The sequence below is a fragment of the Montipora foliosa genome, chromosome 11 (genome assembly GCF_036669935.1).
Source record: "Montipora foliosa isolate CH-2021 chromosome 11, ASM3666993v2, whole genome shotgun sequence".
In the NCBI taxonomy this organism is placed as follows: domain Eukaryota; kingdom Metazoa; phylum Cnidaria; class Anthozoa; order Scleractinia; family Acroporidae; genus Montipora; species Montipora foliosa.
This window is the reverse complement of record NC_090879.1, coordinates 21504721-21523811: the sequence shown is the minus strand read 5'-3', so window position 1 is coordinate 21523811 and position 19091 is coordinate 21504721. Positions and strand designations below refer to the sequence as shown.

Below are 19091 nucleotides of genomic sequence, written 5' to 3'. Positions count from 1 at the left end.
ATTGATACTGATTCAGTGAAAAGTCTTCTTTGAGCACATCGCTTTTCGGGGTTTGCTGTAATTTTGTTGCCAATGCTTTCATCTTGAAAGAGGTGTTTTACGGGGACGAAGAGTACATATTGGGCGATGGAAGTGACACACGAGCGGATTATTGAAGCGCATCGAAGATTCGAAAACGCGAAATGGCGACTTGATCTAGAAAACAAACGGGCTGGAGAGAAAATCAAATGGATTATTTCACACAATGAGCAAATTCGCGCGTATCAAGATCGGTTGAGAATCATGAACGAAATATCAAGAGAAAAAGCCGACAAATTGCGGCTGGTTTACAGAAGGATTGAGTTGCAAGGGCAGATTTTAACCATAAAAGAGGGATTAAAGAGAGCTGTGGAATTGACATCAAGAGCACAAAAGAGAGTTCACAGAGTTTACGAGGGTTTGGAGAATATGAGCTTTGAGAGATGGGAATTTGGAATAGAAACCTTTGAAAATAATTCCGTGTTTGAGGGCAGTTCCGATGAAATGGAAGATTACGCGCATAGTTCGCACGAAAAAACAAGATATGAGAACTTGATATTGAATTGTCTCGAGAAGGCGAATATGCGTATCGAAATCGCCAACGACAAGTGTGTCAGTTTAGAGAAACGAAAACGAGAGTTAATCATGGAGATTGAAGATTGTAACAAGAAAAAGGGTGCCGTAAAAGCCCGTCTGGCCAGCAAGGAGAAAGGTCAAAATGCAAGTTTGAAACTTTATTTTGTGGAATTTGGAGCGATATAGTGGCGTAAAGAAAACTGTCTGATATTCTTCAAACTGAACAAGAATTAATAACTTAATATGCCCTTCTTCAAGGCAAGATCAATGTATAGTGTAGAAGTCAAGAAGCCTTTGCCATCCGGAAAACTGATACATTCATTAATTAAACAAGTATCTGGGCGTGGCCAGTGGAGCGAGAATACGGGGAGCTTTGCTTTATTCTTTTCGGCGATATTTCGAGTAACATAAAATGCTTTTTATCTTTGAAAGGGAAACGTTTCAATTTATGAAACTCTGCAACCGTTTTTTTCCCCCATGGTCTGGGAAAAATGTTCAAATAACGGGTATTGAGAGTTTTCACAAATAGATTTCCGCAGGAGCCCATGAGTAGGAGCTTGCCTCTCTCATACACGTTCTTATGAGTCAACCATTGCCCGTATCTTTCTATTTTTAGAACGCCACGAGTTCCTCGGCTCTGCACGCACTGTTTTAAAAGGCCAATCAGAGTAAAGTCATTGTCTAACGAAGACAAATGAAGCAGTAAAACTGTATTTAAATCGTGCAAATTTATGCAAATAGAAAGATACGCGCAAAGGTTGAGTCAAAGATCTACTGCATATGGAGGCTCCTAGTAATGGGCTCCTGATTTCCGGCGAACCTGACAAGTTTTTGGGGCTTTGAGAAAAGGGCCCAAGGAATCAAGCGTAAAACATTCCGCTTTCATCCTAGCCTGCTCGCGGGCTCTCTCTCTCTCTGCGGTGGGATTCTACCCCCGTCCCCAGTCCCTCGGAGAGCCTGCTCGCAAAGCTACTTGCACCCCAGTTAGGATACTCTACCAAGGAGTTAACAAAGACAAAATAAAAATTGAACAACATGTGTCATAAATAGATGCATTTTCTTTATTTAAAACAATTCACATTCAATGTACACATTCATTTTCTTTTCTTCCCAGCTTTTTTCCCTTTCTTTTCTTTTCCCTTCTGGCTTCTTAAATCCTTCTTCATCCTTGGATCCACCATTTTGTAAGGTCCTTTTATTCCAGCTGGTCTCTTAATTCGTTTAGCAGCTGAAGGACGAAACAAATAAAGGGCAACATTGGCGAATATAAACAACCTAAAGCTATCAATAAGAGTTTTTCAATCACTAACGCAAAGGGCAACCTCAACAGATTATGGCGATTGGGAACAATTTCTACCACTGTATAAAACTAAAAATGACAGGCGAGAGAAAGAAAGAGAGAGAGTGTGCTTGGTTGTAGAGAAACCTTTTCCAGTCTTCGAACCAAGGCGCTATCACTCTTCCCTTCTTGCCGTCTTGAATCTCGAAGGAGAAAAGAGGACACTAAGAACAAGTTTGCATTTGTGGCCAACGATGCTTACATTGCAAAGATGTTGCTTACATAGATGTTACAGATGTTAAAGTTTGCTGAGATCGCTGAAAAAAGCTCCTTTCTGCAACCTGTCTCGCACATTGTGTTGCACTGGGCAATGTCACGCAATGGCGATGCACGATAAGAAGCTGGAACAATTGCACAGTGAAACAGCGCAAATTAGTTCGAAAGGAAAGACGCGAGGATTGCGCGTGCTCCTAAGACAACAACAACAACAATAGAAACACGACTTCGTGAAGACTATAAAACCGAAAGAACGTACCTTGAGATTTCTTTGCAACCACGTACTTGACCTCTTTTGGTTTTCCCTTAAGAACCGCCTTTTTATACAAACTGGAATTTAAAAAACAATCAGAATGTAATCGAATGTCTGTCTGGTTTAGTGCTCTAAAACGTGTTTGAACACAGTATTTCCGATTCGCTCTGGCGAAGGTTCAAACGCTCGAAACGTCACCTCCATTGAAAAAAACCCAGAAAATTTTCGTATTTCCGCGAACGCCGCCCGCATTAATATAAGAGAGTCGTGCGGTGTTCATACGAGGATACATTATCCCTTACTAATCTTATTTTTTCGGGCTGTACCGCAAGTTTGTGTTGGTGGGTCTTTGTATCAAGCAAGACAAAGAAACTGAATTTAGCAGGCCGCACTGTAGAATACGGCCTTTGGGCTGAGTTGACCAATCAATCATAGCGCAGATATTATTTGAGAGGCATAAGGATTTGTAATAATCCAGTACAAGTTTAAAAAGGCCGCTATGAAAAAATACAAAAGACGCAATTATACAGGATAAACCTCGTTTTGAGGTGTGGCGGGTGCTGTTTTCTTTAGTATTTCAAGTTTTACGCCTTTATTTGTGAATAACTTACTATCAACAGAAGACTGTGCCTTTTATCAAATTTTTATCCACGTAAATTCAAACCTGGACTACTTAATGGTAATCTAAATTATTTAAAGGTAGGAGGAAGTTACCGTTTGCTCTATTTGTTACTGTTTTTTTTTTTTGTTAAGGTCCTCTAAACTAAGGGCGCGTTTTTTTAATCTACAATTCTGGAATAAGAATGGTTGGTACGGAATGCTAGGAATAATTCGGGTGGTCTGCATAAAAAAACGCCCGTCGAGATGCGCGGTCCTGGGATGAGTAAACATTGCGTAACAAATATGGCGGCCGACGAAAAGGCTGCCGTTATCGCAGCAATTTTCCTTGTAAATAAACAGGAGGAAGAAAATAGGGAGGCTGTTTTGGATTTGCCGAATGTTTTGGCAGTCCTATATACAAAGGAGAGGAGTCACATCCCTCGAATCACGGGCTATGCAGACAATGTTGTTCCCGCATATGAAAAAATCGTCCTGCTTTTGGTAAAAAGAAATTAGAAGCAATGTTTCATTGTGTCCAAAAGTGTAACCTGATTTTTTCTCCTGTAGAGACGTATTTGAATCCGCAGCGCTCATCTCGCCGTCCGCCATCTTGGATCTTCATTCGCAACATTCTCTTCATTCTGCCCATAGGAGCAGAATAGATCGAATGGCGTTCTGTCCATTCTGGAATAGGAATGCGGAATATAAAAACGCGCGCATTTTACATTCTGGCCATTCTCATTCCAGAATTGTGAATATAAAAAAAAACGCGCCTTAAGTTGCACACCGACCAGTGCCATTTTCACACCAAATTTTGACGACAAGCTTTTCAAATTTTTAATGCCCACAACACACCAGCTGCAAACCAAGCACAATGAATGCTTACCTTCTTATCTGATTCATTTTTTCCTTTTCCGAGACGTCCACTGTATCACAAATTGCCTCTGCCTTTTTACGGGCTTTCTCAAGTAGCTTCATTCTCTAAGGAAGGAGTAAACACCATGCAAAATAATTATTGCCAACAAAGAAGTCAAATACTAAACGGCATAAATTTGAACTTTAAAAGAAAAAACAGGAGGGGGCGACCTCTACGAACAAAATGAAGATGGGATTGACTCGGAAGTCCTCTCGCACGATCCCCAATACAATTCAAAATTCAGAGGTACGATATGTTTTGAAATTTCCCAGAATTGGACGTTCTCGCTGAAAGATTTATGGAGATAAATTAAGTTTAGTTATGAAAAACCTACGTTCCGTTTTGAGCACTCTTGTTAAGTTTTGTTTTATACTTTGCACGTCCTTTTAAAATAACCAGCAAACTGCTGTCGGTCATTTGTGTTGTAATTTTACATGCTAGCAATTTGCTAAAAACGTTAAACTTTCCTTTTTAAATCATACGAGTGGCGTCAGCCGTGCAGCTTCCCTTTAATAAAGCACGCTGTTTTAACCAATCAGAACGCGCGTTATATCATAACTTTATTATGAAATAAAAGTATACAATGAATATGTCTTTTGAAGTGCAGGTTATACACCTTATTCCAAAATGGCCGCCATTTTAGTATTCTTTTGTTTGATTGCAAATTGGCCCTTTTGGCCTCGTTCAAAGTAAAACATTCTTTTCACTTTTGCATTTGAAAGCGAGGCCAAAAGGGCCAATTTGCTATCAAACAAAAGAACACTAAAATGGCGGCCATTTTGGAATAAGGTGTATGGACGAAATGGAGAAGTGATCATGGGTTCGAATCCCGTTAGAGCCACGTGAATTTCTCAGGTGTCTATAAGAGACAACTGCTTAAATTGTCCAGTTAATGGCGATGATCACTTCTCCGTTTTGTCTATAATTTTATTATAATAGTAATTTGCGTCCCTTTCTTAAGATAATGACACTAGGTCTAAGGATAGGTTATCTATTAATAAAGTCAATCTCGAGTTGACTAAGAAGGCCTTTTTCTATAAGGGGGCTACCCTATTTAATGGTTGTATGTGGTTTTGTTAATAGAATGGCTGGCTACTTTTATTGATTATAATTATGTAATGTATTCCAGTTACGGATTTAATTAATGTTTTGTTTTGGACCCAGGACCCATATTGATAGCAGTTTTTATAACTGAATTGGTCATCCTGTTTAAACATGTTATTATTATTATTATTAACATTATTATTATTATTATTATTATTATTATTATTATTATTATTACTACTAATTCAATGGCATGTTTCGGCCGTTTACTGACTATGCGGAAAAAGCAGATCTTAACAAGTGTTATTGAAATCCAAAAAGAAAATTTGGGGGTAACCACGCATTTTTCGAAGATAATTAATCAACAATATTTGTAAAAAGCTTTCAAATACAAAGCAATGTATAGCGTTCTTTTCCAAGTCGAAGCTTCGTTATCTCTGAAAAATGAGTGGTTACCCCCAATTTTCTTTTTGGATACCAATAGCACTTGTTAAATTCTGCTTTCTCCGCATGGTTTTGAACCGCGCAAAAATATCTCTGTATTAATAAGCACTACCCATAGGAAATCCGAGTATCTCGAGATGCGCAGAACGTATGCGCAATAACAATAGCAGGTACCGTCCTTAATTAAACCCCTGATTGTATCCAATTAAGAGATAACATTGGATCACTAACGACACTAGACCGAAGCGTAAAAATGTTGGGTCTTTGAATTGTAACCTTTTAAAGCTACATTCAATATTTTTCCAAACCAGCGAGCTGATCAACTTATACATGTACTTTGTCAACCGAGTTGCAATGCATTACTTACCTTTGTTTAAATGTTACCACGTTTTAAGTTTTTTTTTTCCTTGACTCAACGAAACCCAATAAGACCATGGCCAGACAATGAAACGACTCAAAAACATACCTTATGTTTTTTTCGAGCTTTAGCCTCTGCGATTTTTTTTATCGGTCGAGCATTGATCTCCTTCATTCTCCCGCGGTATTGTGCAACAATCTCCTTGGAAACTGGAAGCTGTCTCAGGTAATGCTTTGCTTCATCTTCTATGAACCAATCAGGAAGACTCTCGTCATTAAAAGCCCATCTGAAAACACAAAGAAAAAAATTACCCTGAAATTTTTCTAATGAAGAAAATACTTGCTCGTGATTGCTTTTCTTTGTTATCGATTGAATATGGGAATCTTTCCTGACGTCAATATTACATTTTGCTTTAAATGCTTCTTGCTATGCACAAATGGACTTCAAAGGTTAAAAGAACTTGTAAAAATACGCATTCTCTCCAATTTTAAACCTCTAAGGTTGAATAATCAGCGAAATGTTTGCCATCAAACAATGGCAAATAACTGTGTGGCGTAAGTGCTAATAGATAGATTTAGCTTTGCGTTAACGGCAGACGGCAAACGTGAAACTGAAATTTGCGTTTTGCCAAAAATCAAAGAAACTGGTCTGATTTTAGCTCCTTTTTTTGCCTGTTGTCTACAAATGTCGCGCAACTTCTAAAACGAGAGAGAAAAGTTGGAATAAGATAATTTTCATGCTTTTATGACAAGCAACAGCCTGCCGTTTAACATTCCCGTTTCCCGTTTCACGGAAACGCGATGCTAAATCTCTCTATTGACCCATACATTCCGTGCACAAGTTTGATTCTTCAGACCAAAATTGCACAGAGAAGACCTGGTGCATGTGGCTCAATTTTCAGAGATTAATGATTATACATTTTTAGTATTCAGAGCTGATTTCTTAAAAGATCAAAAATACTTCCTTGAAGATTTGTTGTACTTTTTCTGTCTTTTTAAAATTTTATCTATTAAATCGTTTGTAACAAATATCATTAGACCATTTCCGAGTTGCTGTTTGCCTCGGTTTCGAAGCGAGTCTTGGTGCTCAACTATTGTAAGGGAAATGAGTTTGATTTGCATAAGAATACGAAACTCATTTCCATTTTAATGGTTGTGCAGCACGACTCGCTATGACTGAGGCGTGCAGCAACTAGGAAATGGGCTATTCCCTTGGCCTTCGTAACCTTGTTAGTTTTATAACTTTTTTTTCTTGTTTGTTTAGCATTTGTAAATGTCAAGTGCATGTTTCTTTCTTTCGGTTTTAACCTAACACTTGTAACGTATTGCATTTTTTTGTTGTTGTATAAAGTAGACAAAAAAATAAACAAAATACAAAAAATACAAAACAAAGGCCGAGGCAAAGATTCCTGAGGTTTTTTTTCATCTGAAGTGGATTACGAGGCGCTTTCGTTCCCGGAGTCTGTAGCTCATTTTGGTCAGCACCGAGAGAAACGACTTTCGTTAGGATCCCAATCATGCGCAGTGACAACGGGACTCCATATTTTTTTTTTGAGGCCCTTGAAAACAATCTTTGTTTTTAATTCTTAATTTCCGAGACTGCGATCAAAAACAGAAGTCCGTGATTCGCAGAATTCCTGGTTGAAACCAGGCAGAGGGCATTATTCTTGGAAACTACCGGAACAATTAACAGCTCGTGGGAACGAGAATAACTTGTATTGCAATCTTATAAGGATTGCTGACACGACATTGCCTTAGGGAGCGATCGCGTATATTTGTCTCTCCAGTACAGTATGTACGCGCTTTAACTCCTTACCGGTGATAGCCGGAATCAATAATATCCCTCTTATCTTTGCACGAGAACGCCATTTTGTGCCCCAGTGCTAAGCCCTCTGGAGTAAGATTCTGCAAATATTTGGCTGTCAACAGACAAAAACACTACGTAAATGCACAATTGCAAAAACAGCAACAACAAAAATAGTTTATTTGCACCACACGTAAATAGATAACCATGAAATAAATAACAGTTATATTAAAGGAACTTAAAAGTATTCAGACGAAATGTACAGTTGATAAACGAGCAACTGAGGATCAATGATGGCTTGAAGTGTATGAGCATGATCAATATTCAGTACGCTGGCTAACAATGGCGATTCGTTGAAAGCAAGATTCACGTTACAACGTTAATGAAGTAGTCGGAAGAGCAAACCTGAAGACCCTTCAAGTAAATGGCGCAATATTTCAATAACAATGATTAGACACCTTCAACTCCCATGTGAAGCTTTACAAACAGAATAATTTTTCACTCCAATGTGCTGGATAGAATGTTTAATTACTTCTGGGACAAATAAGGGTACTATTAATGAAAAAGGACTCCACTTGTGTCCAGAAACGCACGTAATAAGATGCAGGGGCCCGTTTCTCGAAAGTCCCGAAAGCTTTTCGGGCACGAAAAGCCATTTGTCAAACTGCCAACCGCTTGTTCAGCATGGCCGATCTTTTAACAAGTTTTCATGGTAACAAAAAGCAAATTGACTGTGAAGTTTGACGACTTAAATCCTCTCTGTTCATGAGATACAAGGGAAATTGTGGCACACGAAAATGGCCCGAAAAGTATCGGGGCTTTCGAGACAGGGGCCCGTTCCTCGAAAGTCCCGAACCTTGTTACCTTGAAATCATGTTAAAAGATCGGCTTTCCAGAACAAGCGGTTGACAACTTTCACAAATGGCTTTTCGGGCCCGAAAGATTTTCGGGACTTTCGAGAAACGGGCCCCGGGCCCGATTTTAACAACAATGCAACACCGTCGAAGGGCCTCTTGAATTCCAGGAATTTGCTATCTATTTTCAGCAATAATGTACTTGAACTTGAACTTGAACTTTATTTTTATTTAAACACGGTAAACCTATCAGATAATATAATAATGATAATAAAAATTACAATCTACTTTAATCTATATAAACATGATCAAAAATTAAAAGAGAAAATAGAGAAAAAATTCTGCTTTACATAGATGCCGTGTGCGTTAAGTCGTTTCAGACGAAGAAATCGCGACAACCATTTCGAAAAAATTGAAGTGATTTTGCTTGCCGCAATTCAGGGGACAAGCTGTTCCAGATAACCGCACCATTATAACTAAAGCTATTTTTCAGGAAATTGGTGCGGGGCAATGCGGAACAGCTAGTTTGTTTTCAGAGTTCCTGAAATTATAAGGTGGATCATATTTAGTGAAAAGAGAACCAAGATAGTGTAATGTGTAAGGGCTAGTGTTACTTTTTGGTGAAGGTAAATGCAGCTGTTTCTCTCTACTTGAGGACCGCAGTTAAAGGGACACTTTGTGATGTTACTTGTCCGTATTTCCAGACGCGAGTGGGGAGTGGGGAAGAGCAAGAGGACACTTCGTGACGCTTATTGAAATCATAGAACATCTAATCGCGTGCATCTCTGGACAAACCACAACTGGATCTCCATTTATTAGCGGAAATAGCAATCAATATTCATCCGTGGCTAGTAATGTTTCCGTGGCGCCGAAGCATTTCCGCCTTGATGATCTTTAGAGCTATGTCAAGGGGGAAGGGAGGGATACCCCTAGAATGTCCAGCCGTGCAAGGCTAGATCAAGCGTAAGGGCTGGTGCCTAATCCTGCCCTATCATGATTGTCAACAAGTGGAGAAGGAAATGGTAACTGATGACGAATAACAAAAAAAAATTGTGCTTTTACAAGACTTGCTGCTATTTTTGCCTTACCATTATCCTCAACTGGTACAATCTCGATGTCATTTTGCTTAGTTTTTTTCGTTTGTTTCTGTGGCTGCCTCTTTGTTTCTTCTTCACTTTCCGCGACACTGTCGCTTTCACTGTCGCTGCTGTTGTTTTCTTTCCTTTTCTCGTCATTCCAGCGAACTTTTTTCAAATGCTTGGTTTTTTCTTCTGCTTCTCGTTTTATTCCATTCTGCCCAACGGCAGACAGAGGCGGCTCAGAGTTCTTTTCTATTAAAACAGCCAACCAAAACAGTCAACTACCAAAGAAGATTCGAGTTTCCATTTCTCCTGATAGCTTTTGCCGCCATGGGAACAATAAAATAGAGTCTTTCATTGAGATGTAATGTTTACTTACAAAGAGTAGAAGCTTCTAGAAAACACTAAGACTTACTAAAGCAATGATGCTTTGGCTCGTGACAACAGACGCCAGCAAACAATCAAATAAGCCAGTTCTTCGTGCGAGAAAACTCGAGACTGAGAGTGTTATTTCTGATTGGCTGGCAACATGGCGCGAAACGAAAGGTGGCGATGCGAAATCGTAGCAATCGGAAATTTACTTTTGACAATCTTTAACTTGTCCTCGTTTATGAAACATGCGCAGATTATTGTTGAAGAAAGAGTTTCAGGGTTTTTTCTTTTAACACAGCAGAATAGAAAAATTCACCTAAAATAGTTCCTCCTTGGTTTTTGTATTCCTCAACCATTTTTGAAATCTCCACGTCTTCGTCAGCTTCATTTTCAAGATCTTTGAAGACATCCTGCACGAGACAGTTAAAGAAATGATTCATAAAATAAGTTTAAGCACGTTTTGAAATACGTAGCAAAAAGGCCTGGAGATTAAAAAAACACTGGCTCTCAGATGCTATTTATTTATATTTATTTTTATTTATTTGCTGTCAAAACATACCAAGAAATACATTACGAAAGAGAAATCAATATTAGCCTTCAGTGCTGTAATATTTGTTTCTCTTGGACTGTTCTACAACATCTTACCTTTTCAAACCACATATTAGCTCTGGTTGTGAGGGAGACGTTAGGTTCTAGCTCTACTAACAGTGGGTTCTTTTCTCTATAATAAAATAAAAAAGATCAAAATATATAATAGTTTCCCTTGGCCCTGGTTATTGCACTAAAAATGGCTCAACTCTCTCAAAACAACAAAGTGAAGTTCAGTTACCCAAACCGTTGTGTTTTATTGGTTGATTCCATGTCCCTATCTTCATCATTAAATGCTAACTCTTCATCATCCTCATCATTTTCATTCCCTTCAGTGCCACTGTCACTATCATCATGACTCTCCTCTGAGCCTGATTCCAGTTCAAGACCTTCTTTATTGTCCTCTTCTTCGTCTTCGAACTCCATTCCAGCATTGTATTCATTATCCACACTTTCCAGATGCTGTGATATATTGTAAAATGAATAATAAAATACAAAATTTATCAGAAAGGTGACCAGGACAAAAATGCAGTACAAGGTCACATCATATCTCACTTTGAAAATCTGGTGTTTTGTTAGGGCTGATTTACACGGTACGATTTTTGTCGCACGCGACAAGCTTACGGCAGGCCCACGACATGACTTGCGATTGTCGTGTACGTCAGAAAAAATGTCATAGCATTTTAAAACAAGTTTTTAAACGCTGCGACAATCATCAGCTATGTTGTAGGCCCGTGGTAAGCTTGTAGCATGCGACAAAAATCGTACCGTGTAAATAGGCCCTTAGAGTATCCCATTGTTTACCTTGGCAGGTGAAAATGGGTTTCTTCCATGTTAAGACAGTTAACTGAAAAAAACCTTCACTTAAAGGAAACATAGGTTCGACCATTTCAACTAAAACTTGCAAATCGTTATGACATCTACGTTAGGAGAACTCTGACCGGGAAAACTCAGCTGAAAAGGAAACATAGGTTCGACCATTTTTGTATACTACTTCCCCACCGACGCAGCACCACAGTTTGTTTAGAAACTACCCCCTTCATTCATTTGAAAAGGAAACTTAACTATTAGAGGGTAACGTGAAGCGCTAGTTTTCTACCCATATGAACCATGCGAGTGTTAGCCCTACCAATGGAAATGGGCCCACACAAGGACAGAGAAAAACTCTGACCAGGGACTGGGTGGTCATGGCCGGCGTTTGCAAAAACGTGGCCCTTCCTGAAAAGGAAACTACTGTTCAGTTGATAATAATGAAGTTTGGATTCATACAAACCTGTTTACTTTTTATGTTTGCCAAAGAAAACATTGCACCATCGCATTCTATGTTGTTTCCATCCTCAGGCAAAATCATTTTCAGATTCATTTTCTCCTGCAATTTTTGCCTCTGTTGCCGAACTTTCTTCTTTTGCCTTGTTCAAAAAAGGTTCAATAAAAAAGTACAACAAAACTTTAATACTATTGCAATGCCTTCAATGGCTACAAGTCATTTGGAATGAGTTCCAAAGAAAATACAAGTTAAGAAAAAGCTAAGTGAACAGAGAAATGTTTGATACACAAATGATGTAATTTTGTATATGGTGTTTGGAGAGAGGGGTCCTATTGCTACATTTATATTAAACTGGATCCCTAAAAAGATTCCAGAAATAAAGTGAAAGGCACTGTTATCCCTTGCAAAGGAAAGCTCTATTTGCTGAAACTTTCTCTCAACATTTCCGTTAATTGTAAGAAGCTAATGAAATGCAGATAGACAAAGAGTCACTTTCTTGGTTTCCTGGAGGTGTTCACTTCTAATGGAGTACAACAATACCTTTTCATAAGGGCATTCTCTTCTTCTTTAAGTCCTTCAATTCTCTTTTCCAGTTTTTCCTGAAAGAGTAATGCATTAATGTATCGGAATTCAGAAAAAACTAAGAGGTAATTCAACCAAAATATTCAATCAGAAATTTTGGACATGTGCAAAACAAGATACACGTCTGCCTTTGGAAGTGTCACAAAGTCTCCCCTTTCCTCTCTCCTTACCTCCAACAGTACCATGAACCATCTTAAGTCCCATTAACTCTACTAAACCCTAACCTACAAATAACCCTAGTGCTTCTTTACCACAACCTTCTGATTACTAGTTAGCATATAGGAGGCAGTGTGACCCAGTGGCCCAGTGGTTAGGGCGCTTGCCTTGAGATCTGGACATCGCGGGTTCAAGACCTGCTCTGACCACTAGTTGAATTTCATTTGTTCCTGGTACTCCCTGGCTCAACCTCCCAGCCGCACTGGTTTGCCTCCAGCCAGTTGTTGTTCTGTTCCGTCGTTTCGTTAATTGTGTTATATTGGCCCTGAAAAGCCCCTATGGGGAGCGGTCAATTAAGTATGTTTTTTTTAATGTATAGGGGACTTGTTAAAGGTGACAATAATAATTTTATTGTCCCACTAAGCTGCTAAGATTCAAATTGTCAGAATGGAGCAATTTTGTTATTGAATATGCAAGATGGTATAATTACGTTAACACAGTGAATGACACAAAGAGATGAACCCAGTGTTCTTTGGATGGCGACACTAGGATACTTGAAAATTGCCTTTTCTACTGCTAGGATTCAAATTTTCAAAATGGAGTAATTTTGTTATTTCATTGAAGGAGATGTTAGATGTTATCCCTAGTGAATCAAACAAAGGGATGCAGTATTTCAATGGTACCATCTGACACTCTTCTTCTTTACAATAGTGAGAAGAGGATTGTTGTTGTAAACAGATAGTTTGCACTTGGACTTAATGACATACCTCATAGCATTTATCAAGATCAAGTGTCCTCTCCTATTTTTAGACTTGATTGGCTTAACTGTTTCCATATTCTTACATTTAAATCCCTCTCAGGTCTGTTGTGACCTAGCATAGGTTGTGATTAGCATATGTCGTTATGGCGTCCGGCCACGTTTGAGAGGGCTCTGTCGTCTTACGGCGCTAAGATAACTATGGCTACAATTGGACAGGTAAAGGACCTTCTAAAGAAGGAACTTCACCCGCTTCATTCTAAATTGGAGACTATGTCTACTGAATTCAGTGAATTAAGAGCATCAGTACCTCTACTATATCTTACTTTACTTCAATTATTATTTTTAATGGTGTTTTTTTGTCTCCGACCTCTTTCTATTTCCTCGCCTGTATCAAGTGTAACATCAATAGGTAACATGGGGGCCAACTAGGAAACCGAATGGTTTATTTGGCCACCATGCTCAAGCTCTTTTACTTAATACAATAGTAACATCGTCAGCAACTACAAATGTATGTAATTACACTAAGTAACTACATCAAGAGGAAATAAACTGAACTGAACTGAACTGAACTGATCATTTGCTTCCACCCAAGTTTTTAAAACATTATTTTCCAACATCCTGTGTATGCGTTTAGCAACATTATTTTGCAGTTGGTTGCATAAGATATAACATTTCGAAGAACAAAAAATGCATGTTTGATTATTTTCTGAAGATATCTGACCTCTTCATTTTCTTTGGCCACTTCACTGTCTTGATCAGCACTGTAAGTGAAATAAAATGATTTAAAGGAAACCTCCACTCTTATAAGCTACAGAATAAGTTTAAACCAAAGGAAATTATGTTAACAAACAAGTTTGTTCAAAATTTGTTTTTGAAACAGTGTTTATATCAAGAAAATTGAATTTTAAAATCACTTCTTTTCACTTTCAAATTTTGCCACACAGCCATCTTGAATAATTGTGATGTGTTACAGTTGCCCTATTGTTCTGACACAACAAGCTTTTGTCTAATAACAATAGGGCAACCGTAACATGTCACATATATACAAGATGTCAGTGCCCGCGACATTTGGAAACAAAAATAAGCGATTCTAAAACTTATTTATTTCAGTCATACAAACACTTTCTTTAATTCTTAAGTTAATACTAAGTTAATACTTAAGACTGACTCGACTGTAAGGGTTATCACCTGTGATTTTAAGTTATTTTTTTGTTGAAGTGGAGGTTTCCTTTAAGAACTTAAGCAAGGAGCCATACATGTAAGTCTGAGTTGTGTAATTTTGCATTCACAAGTTTTCTGCAACCTTGGTGTAGGTATATTTAGTTTTTCACCCCTCCCCCCTCCTCCTGCAACCAGTTATGGGACTGGGTCCCATTGGCTTCTCAGGCACCTCCCCCAAGCTCATCTGTGATGATGAGTTCAACTGTACACAACTTGGACATTCAAGTTAATTAGTAAAAATTAATGTTAAGATTATTATTGTATGATCCAATGCAGTACAGAGAGTAGTGGATAAAGAAGAAATTAAACAATAGATTTTATTTATTTCAATTTTTCCAAGAGCAATGCAAACAATTTACCATTACTGACCTTGAATTTTTATTTTCTTGCTTAACAAACTCCTTGCGTAATGTTCTATGCCAGCTTAAAAGACTCCTGAAATTTTAAAAATGGAAAAAGTAAACCACTCTCTACTTCAACCTGAGAAATTTAGAGGTATTTTAGTCAAATTTGAAATAACAGAATGCTAAAATGTCATTTGTAATTGTAATAATAGCCTGGTTTGTACATGATATTTGACATAAACACTCTCCAAAACCATCCCAAATTTCACTTGTGTAATGGCTCATAAAATTATATGTATAATATTATCAAAAGTATTTTGATGTATTTAGGCCAAATATGACTACAAATCAAATGCCCACATCAATTAAAGGAAAATAGATTTTCAAAAAGTGAAAAATTACCAGTATTAGTTTTGATAATCATGAGGATGCAAAATATTGTGCGTCTTTGTGCTAAAGTTAAAGGATTCACCAAATTGACAAAAATGTACAATGTAGACAAAAACGCCTGAAGTGAACATTGCACCCCTCACAGCCAGCACCAAAAGTTTCAGTAAATAAAACAAACAAAATTATCATCTGTTATGTTTTGATTATTACTGTTAACATACTTTATATCTGACTTTCCCAGGACTTTTATATCCTTGACAGATTCTTTAATATCATCAGTGGTCATAACATGCTCTTCATACTTTTTGTCATCAAAGACGATCTAAAAAAATTAAAGCAAAAGACAAGCCAGTAAAACAATTATTATTCGCCAAAGGCGAATCAATTATCGGTGAATATATTCACCGATAATCACTGAGCCTGAGGCGAATAATTGTTTTAGTATAAATACACAGGTGATCATTTCAAAAAAGAAAAAAAAACATTTCAACATGAAATCATCTTCACTTACAGTGGCACAACGACTACTGGCAGCCATTTTGTCCATCGAGGTGATTATCAGCTGATAATCCGAGATAGCGAGCCAATGAGAGCACGCGATTTTGTATAATCACCTGTGTATTTATACTAATACGCATTATAAGGTAACCACTAAATTAGAATTCCACAAATGGGACAGTGGCTAAATAAGCTAAACTAACCTCATTTATTGCACTTAATACGTCTAGGGGACGTTCCGTTTGGAGAAAGTCAGATACTTTGGCGGATTGGAAAAGGGTGTAGTCACCTTCATTGTATCCTTCGGCTCGAGTCTTCTTTTGTTTCTAAGAACAAAAAGAGACAATGGTCATAGCATTCCTAACCTACTCTATGGATTCCACTATTGTTTACTGTAATAACAGAGAGAGAATAAGAAAAAAAAATAGTATAAAACCTTGAAAAAGTCTGTACATTAAAAAGAAAGGTCGGGATAATGAGAGAGAAGAGATGAAATACTGTGTATTTAAATGGCAAATATGAAGTGATTTCAAAAGAGAGTACAATGCTCAGACTGTTGTCATATATCCATGGCAATCTTGGCCTGGATCCCTGAAATCTTATCAAACATTTTTGAGATCACAGACATGGACATATGTAGTTGCTGCTTGCTATTTTTTGTTCTAAACAGTAATATTGTTATGTCTCATAAAGTACATGCACAATGAGTGGCCAATTTAATAACAGGCCCTGAGCCTGCTAAATTTAAAAGTTGGTTTCTGTTTCTTGACGCAAGGATCTAGAGATATAATAAATATCTCGCTAACCTTGATCTTTTACACTGTATTAAAAGTTACAGCTTCTTGTTTGCTTTTTCCATTCCAAATATTTATCATTCTAATAAATTAAACCTTGACTTACATAATCAGATAGTAAGTATTTTAATACTTAAAAACAGAGAACTACCATTTTCTTAGTAGTGACCAGACATCAAGAAGCGACATAAAATCCCGAGGGGCCAGTCATTAAGTGTTTTGTTATACCTCCCAACTCAAAATAGAACAATACACCGATAAAAATTATTTGCTTGATGTCGGCTGGCGTACAGATTTGCTGCCATTTCAAAGGTGCACAACCTGATCACGTGTGAGTCGAAAGTTCAAGTTGTTGTTGCCCTAGGGCGTCATGAAGTTTTGACCAATGACACGTGACACGTTCTCCTCCAATCAGAAAACGTATTTGAGTTGGGGGGTATAACAATGCCATTTGTATGTCCTTCATCTGATAGAAAGTAACAAACTAAGTCTTATTCCCTCTGGTAACTATCAGCCAACAGGAATTTTCCATTGGATAATAGAAAACTCAGACATTTATTTGCTATAAACTTTCCACCTGGTGCTCCCTCTGTGCTTTCATGCCCCAATAGTTCTCAGATGCTTGCTTCACAAGCCATTATAACAAAGATCTGGCACCCAAGGTACATGCATTATTATTAATATTTTTACCTTTATTTGTAAAATGTTGATTGCCTTTTTGCCTTCAGGTTCCACTTCCTTGAAGATGTGCTTGGGATCCAAAAACTTAGGATCAATCTTGGCGGGAGCTATATAACCCTTTGGATAAAAAATAGGATTGAGAGTTTGGTCTATAATAATAATAATAATAATAATAATAATAATAATAATAATAATTATTATTATTATTATTATTATTATTATTATTATTATTGCTGACATAATGGGTTATTCAAGGGCTTAATTGAATTTCACCAAAGACAATAGACCAGTTTCGATATATTAAAATTCAGTCGAAAACAAGACATCATCTCGAGGCTCTGGGGAAGAAACTTGTACAAATCCATATATTTATTCCCCAGAGCCTCGAGATGACGTCTTTTGTTTAGGACTGAATTTTAATATATCGAAATTGGTCTATTTGGTAAAACATTTCTTAGGAATTAATAAACATTCTGAGAAGAATATTCTAAAACAACTCTTTAAAAAAATTAACCAGTATTAGCTATAAAATTTGATCATCTTGGACAAAGTAGTCTTCAGAAAACTGTTGGCAATGACTGACGTCTCGACAACCTGAGAGGAAGTCATCTTCAGAGTCAAGTGATGGTTGGAAATTCAAAAACTCAGGATCAATCTTGGCAGGAGCTACTGTGTATAATGCTCACGAGAAAAAAAGGATTGAGAGTTTGCTCAATAAATTAAATCTCAAACCCTCACTCAACTCTGAAGATGACTTCCATTCAGGTTGTTGAAATGTCAGTCACTGCCAACGGTCCTTCTCAGGACTGCTTTCACCCAGACGATCAAAATTCCATTGAGGTAGGTAATTCCTTGGTTCAAACCATGTTCTACATGTATTTTAGCACTAGCTATCATTGTTATCATTGTCAAAGGCAAACATTTTGCATTTATGCCATTCACACTGTTCTCATTCCATCTGTAGTAGCCTAAATATAGCTTTACAAGATGAAGGCTAAAATTATGTGTCAAAGCATGGCCACTCAACCTTCACTTGGACATAAGCAATGTAGGTCTGCTAATTACCGGTAACTGATCACATAAATAAACGTGGATTAACATCAAGTGACCACCACACCTGGCATACCACAAAAATCTCTGCAGATTCGGACCGTGATGCCTGGGGCTTTGTGGAGTGAACTTTCTTGAAAAGTTGTTGGAAAACCCATAGTAGTGGTTGGTAATCTTTGGACCTGAAAACCTGCAATTGAATAGAGCGCAGTTTAAAAAAAAAACGATAAAGTAAAAAAGAACAGTCATTCAAGACTGATTATTATACAGTGTGAAAAAGTTGGGGGTCTCCATGTTTGTTTTTAAGATAATAATGTTTAAAGGCAAAATATAGGACATACATGTATTTAGATGGCTCTTTTGTTGCCATGGTGACCTATGACATCACATCAACAAGTTCACCTTGTTCAGAAAATATTGCTGTTTCATTTGGTAACATAACATTGCGGTTTTGTTAAACAGTGTGCGAGGTTGATCCTTCGAGTAAGACATTACCTGCAAATTGTTGAAACTAACCACCTTATATTAATGTCAACAGAAGATGAACATACACCTTATTCCAAAATGACCGCCATTGTAGTATTCTTTTGTTTGATTGCAAATTGGCCCTTTTGGCCTCATTCACAGTTTAAAATTCTCTTAGGTTTTATGTTTGAAAGTGAGGCCAAAAGGGCCAATTTGCAAGGAAACAAAAGAATATGGTATTAAAATGGCAGCCATTTTGGAATATGCATGAAACTGCATTGAAAAGCAGCTCTCCTTTATGGTATCATTTTGCACCCTGAAACAAGGGTAGTTTTTATAATACCACTACCTATTACAAACCAGTGTTAATGAGTTTTTTTCCTCCCAAAATTAAAAAAAAAATGCATGGAAGGCTAAATAATA

General features: G+C 37.5%; 2 protein-coding genes across 2 annotated transcripts in view; one reads left to right on the top strand and one right to left on the bottom strand.

Moving 5' to 3' along the window:
- LOC137975314 (uncharacterized) lies at window positions 1–928 on the top strand. The gene has a single exon (XM_068822409.1). The coding sequence runs from the start codon at window positions 127–129 to the stop codon at window positions 778–780; it is 654 nt and encodes a 217-aa protein (XP_068678510.1). The 5' UTR covers window positions 1–126; the 3' UTR covers window positions 781–928.
- Window positions 929–1632: 704 nt separating this feature from the next.
- The window catches only part of LOC137975313 (pre-rRNA 2'-O-ribose RNA methyltransferase FTSJ3-like), a 23543-nt gene continuing 6084 nt past the window's right edge, over window positions 1633–19091 (bottom strand). The window contains exons 7-23 of the mRNA XM_068822408.1: window positions 18271–18393; window positions 17163–17270; window positions 15882–16004; window positions 15402–15502; window positions 14816–14881; window positions 13947–13986; window positions 12268–12326; window positions 11734–11869; window positions 10702–10922; window positions 10518–10593; window positions 10189–10282; window positions 9510–9752; window positions 7580–7682; window positions 5873–6050; window positions 3889–3983; window positions 2409–2479; window positions 1633–1822 (exon numbers count right to left, since the gene is read on the bottom strand). Coding sequence (XP_068678509.1) covers window positions 1689–1822; window positions 2409–2479; window positions 3889–3983; window positions 5873–6050; window positions 7580–7682; window positions 9510–9752; window positions 10189–10282; window positions 10518–10593; window positions 10702–10922; window positions 11734–11869; window positions 12268–12326; window positions 13947–13986; window positions 14816–14881; window positions 15402–15502; window positions 15882–16004; window positions 17163–17270; window positions 18271–18393 — 1971 coding nt within the window. The 3' untranslated portion in view covers window positions 1633–1688. The remainder of the gene's footprint in view (window positions 1823–2408; window positions 2480–3888; window positions 3984–5872; window positions 6051–7579; window positions 7683–9509; window positions 9753–10188; window positions 10283–10517; window positions 10594–10701; window positions 10923–11733; window positions 11870–12267; window positions 12327–13946; window positions 13987–14815; window positions 14882–15401; window positions 15503–15881; window positions 16005–17162; window positions 17271–18270; window positions 18394–19091) is intronic.

Bases quoted from the DNA above. Each gene is read 5' to 3' on its own strand.
- LOC137975314 (XM_068822409.1), top strand. From the start codon at position 127: ATGGAAGTGACACACGAGCGGATTATTGAAGCGCATCGAAGATTCGAA.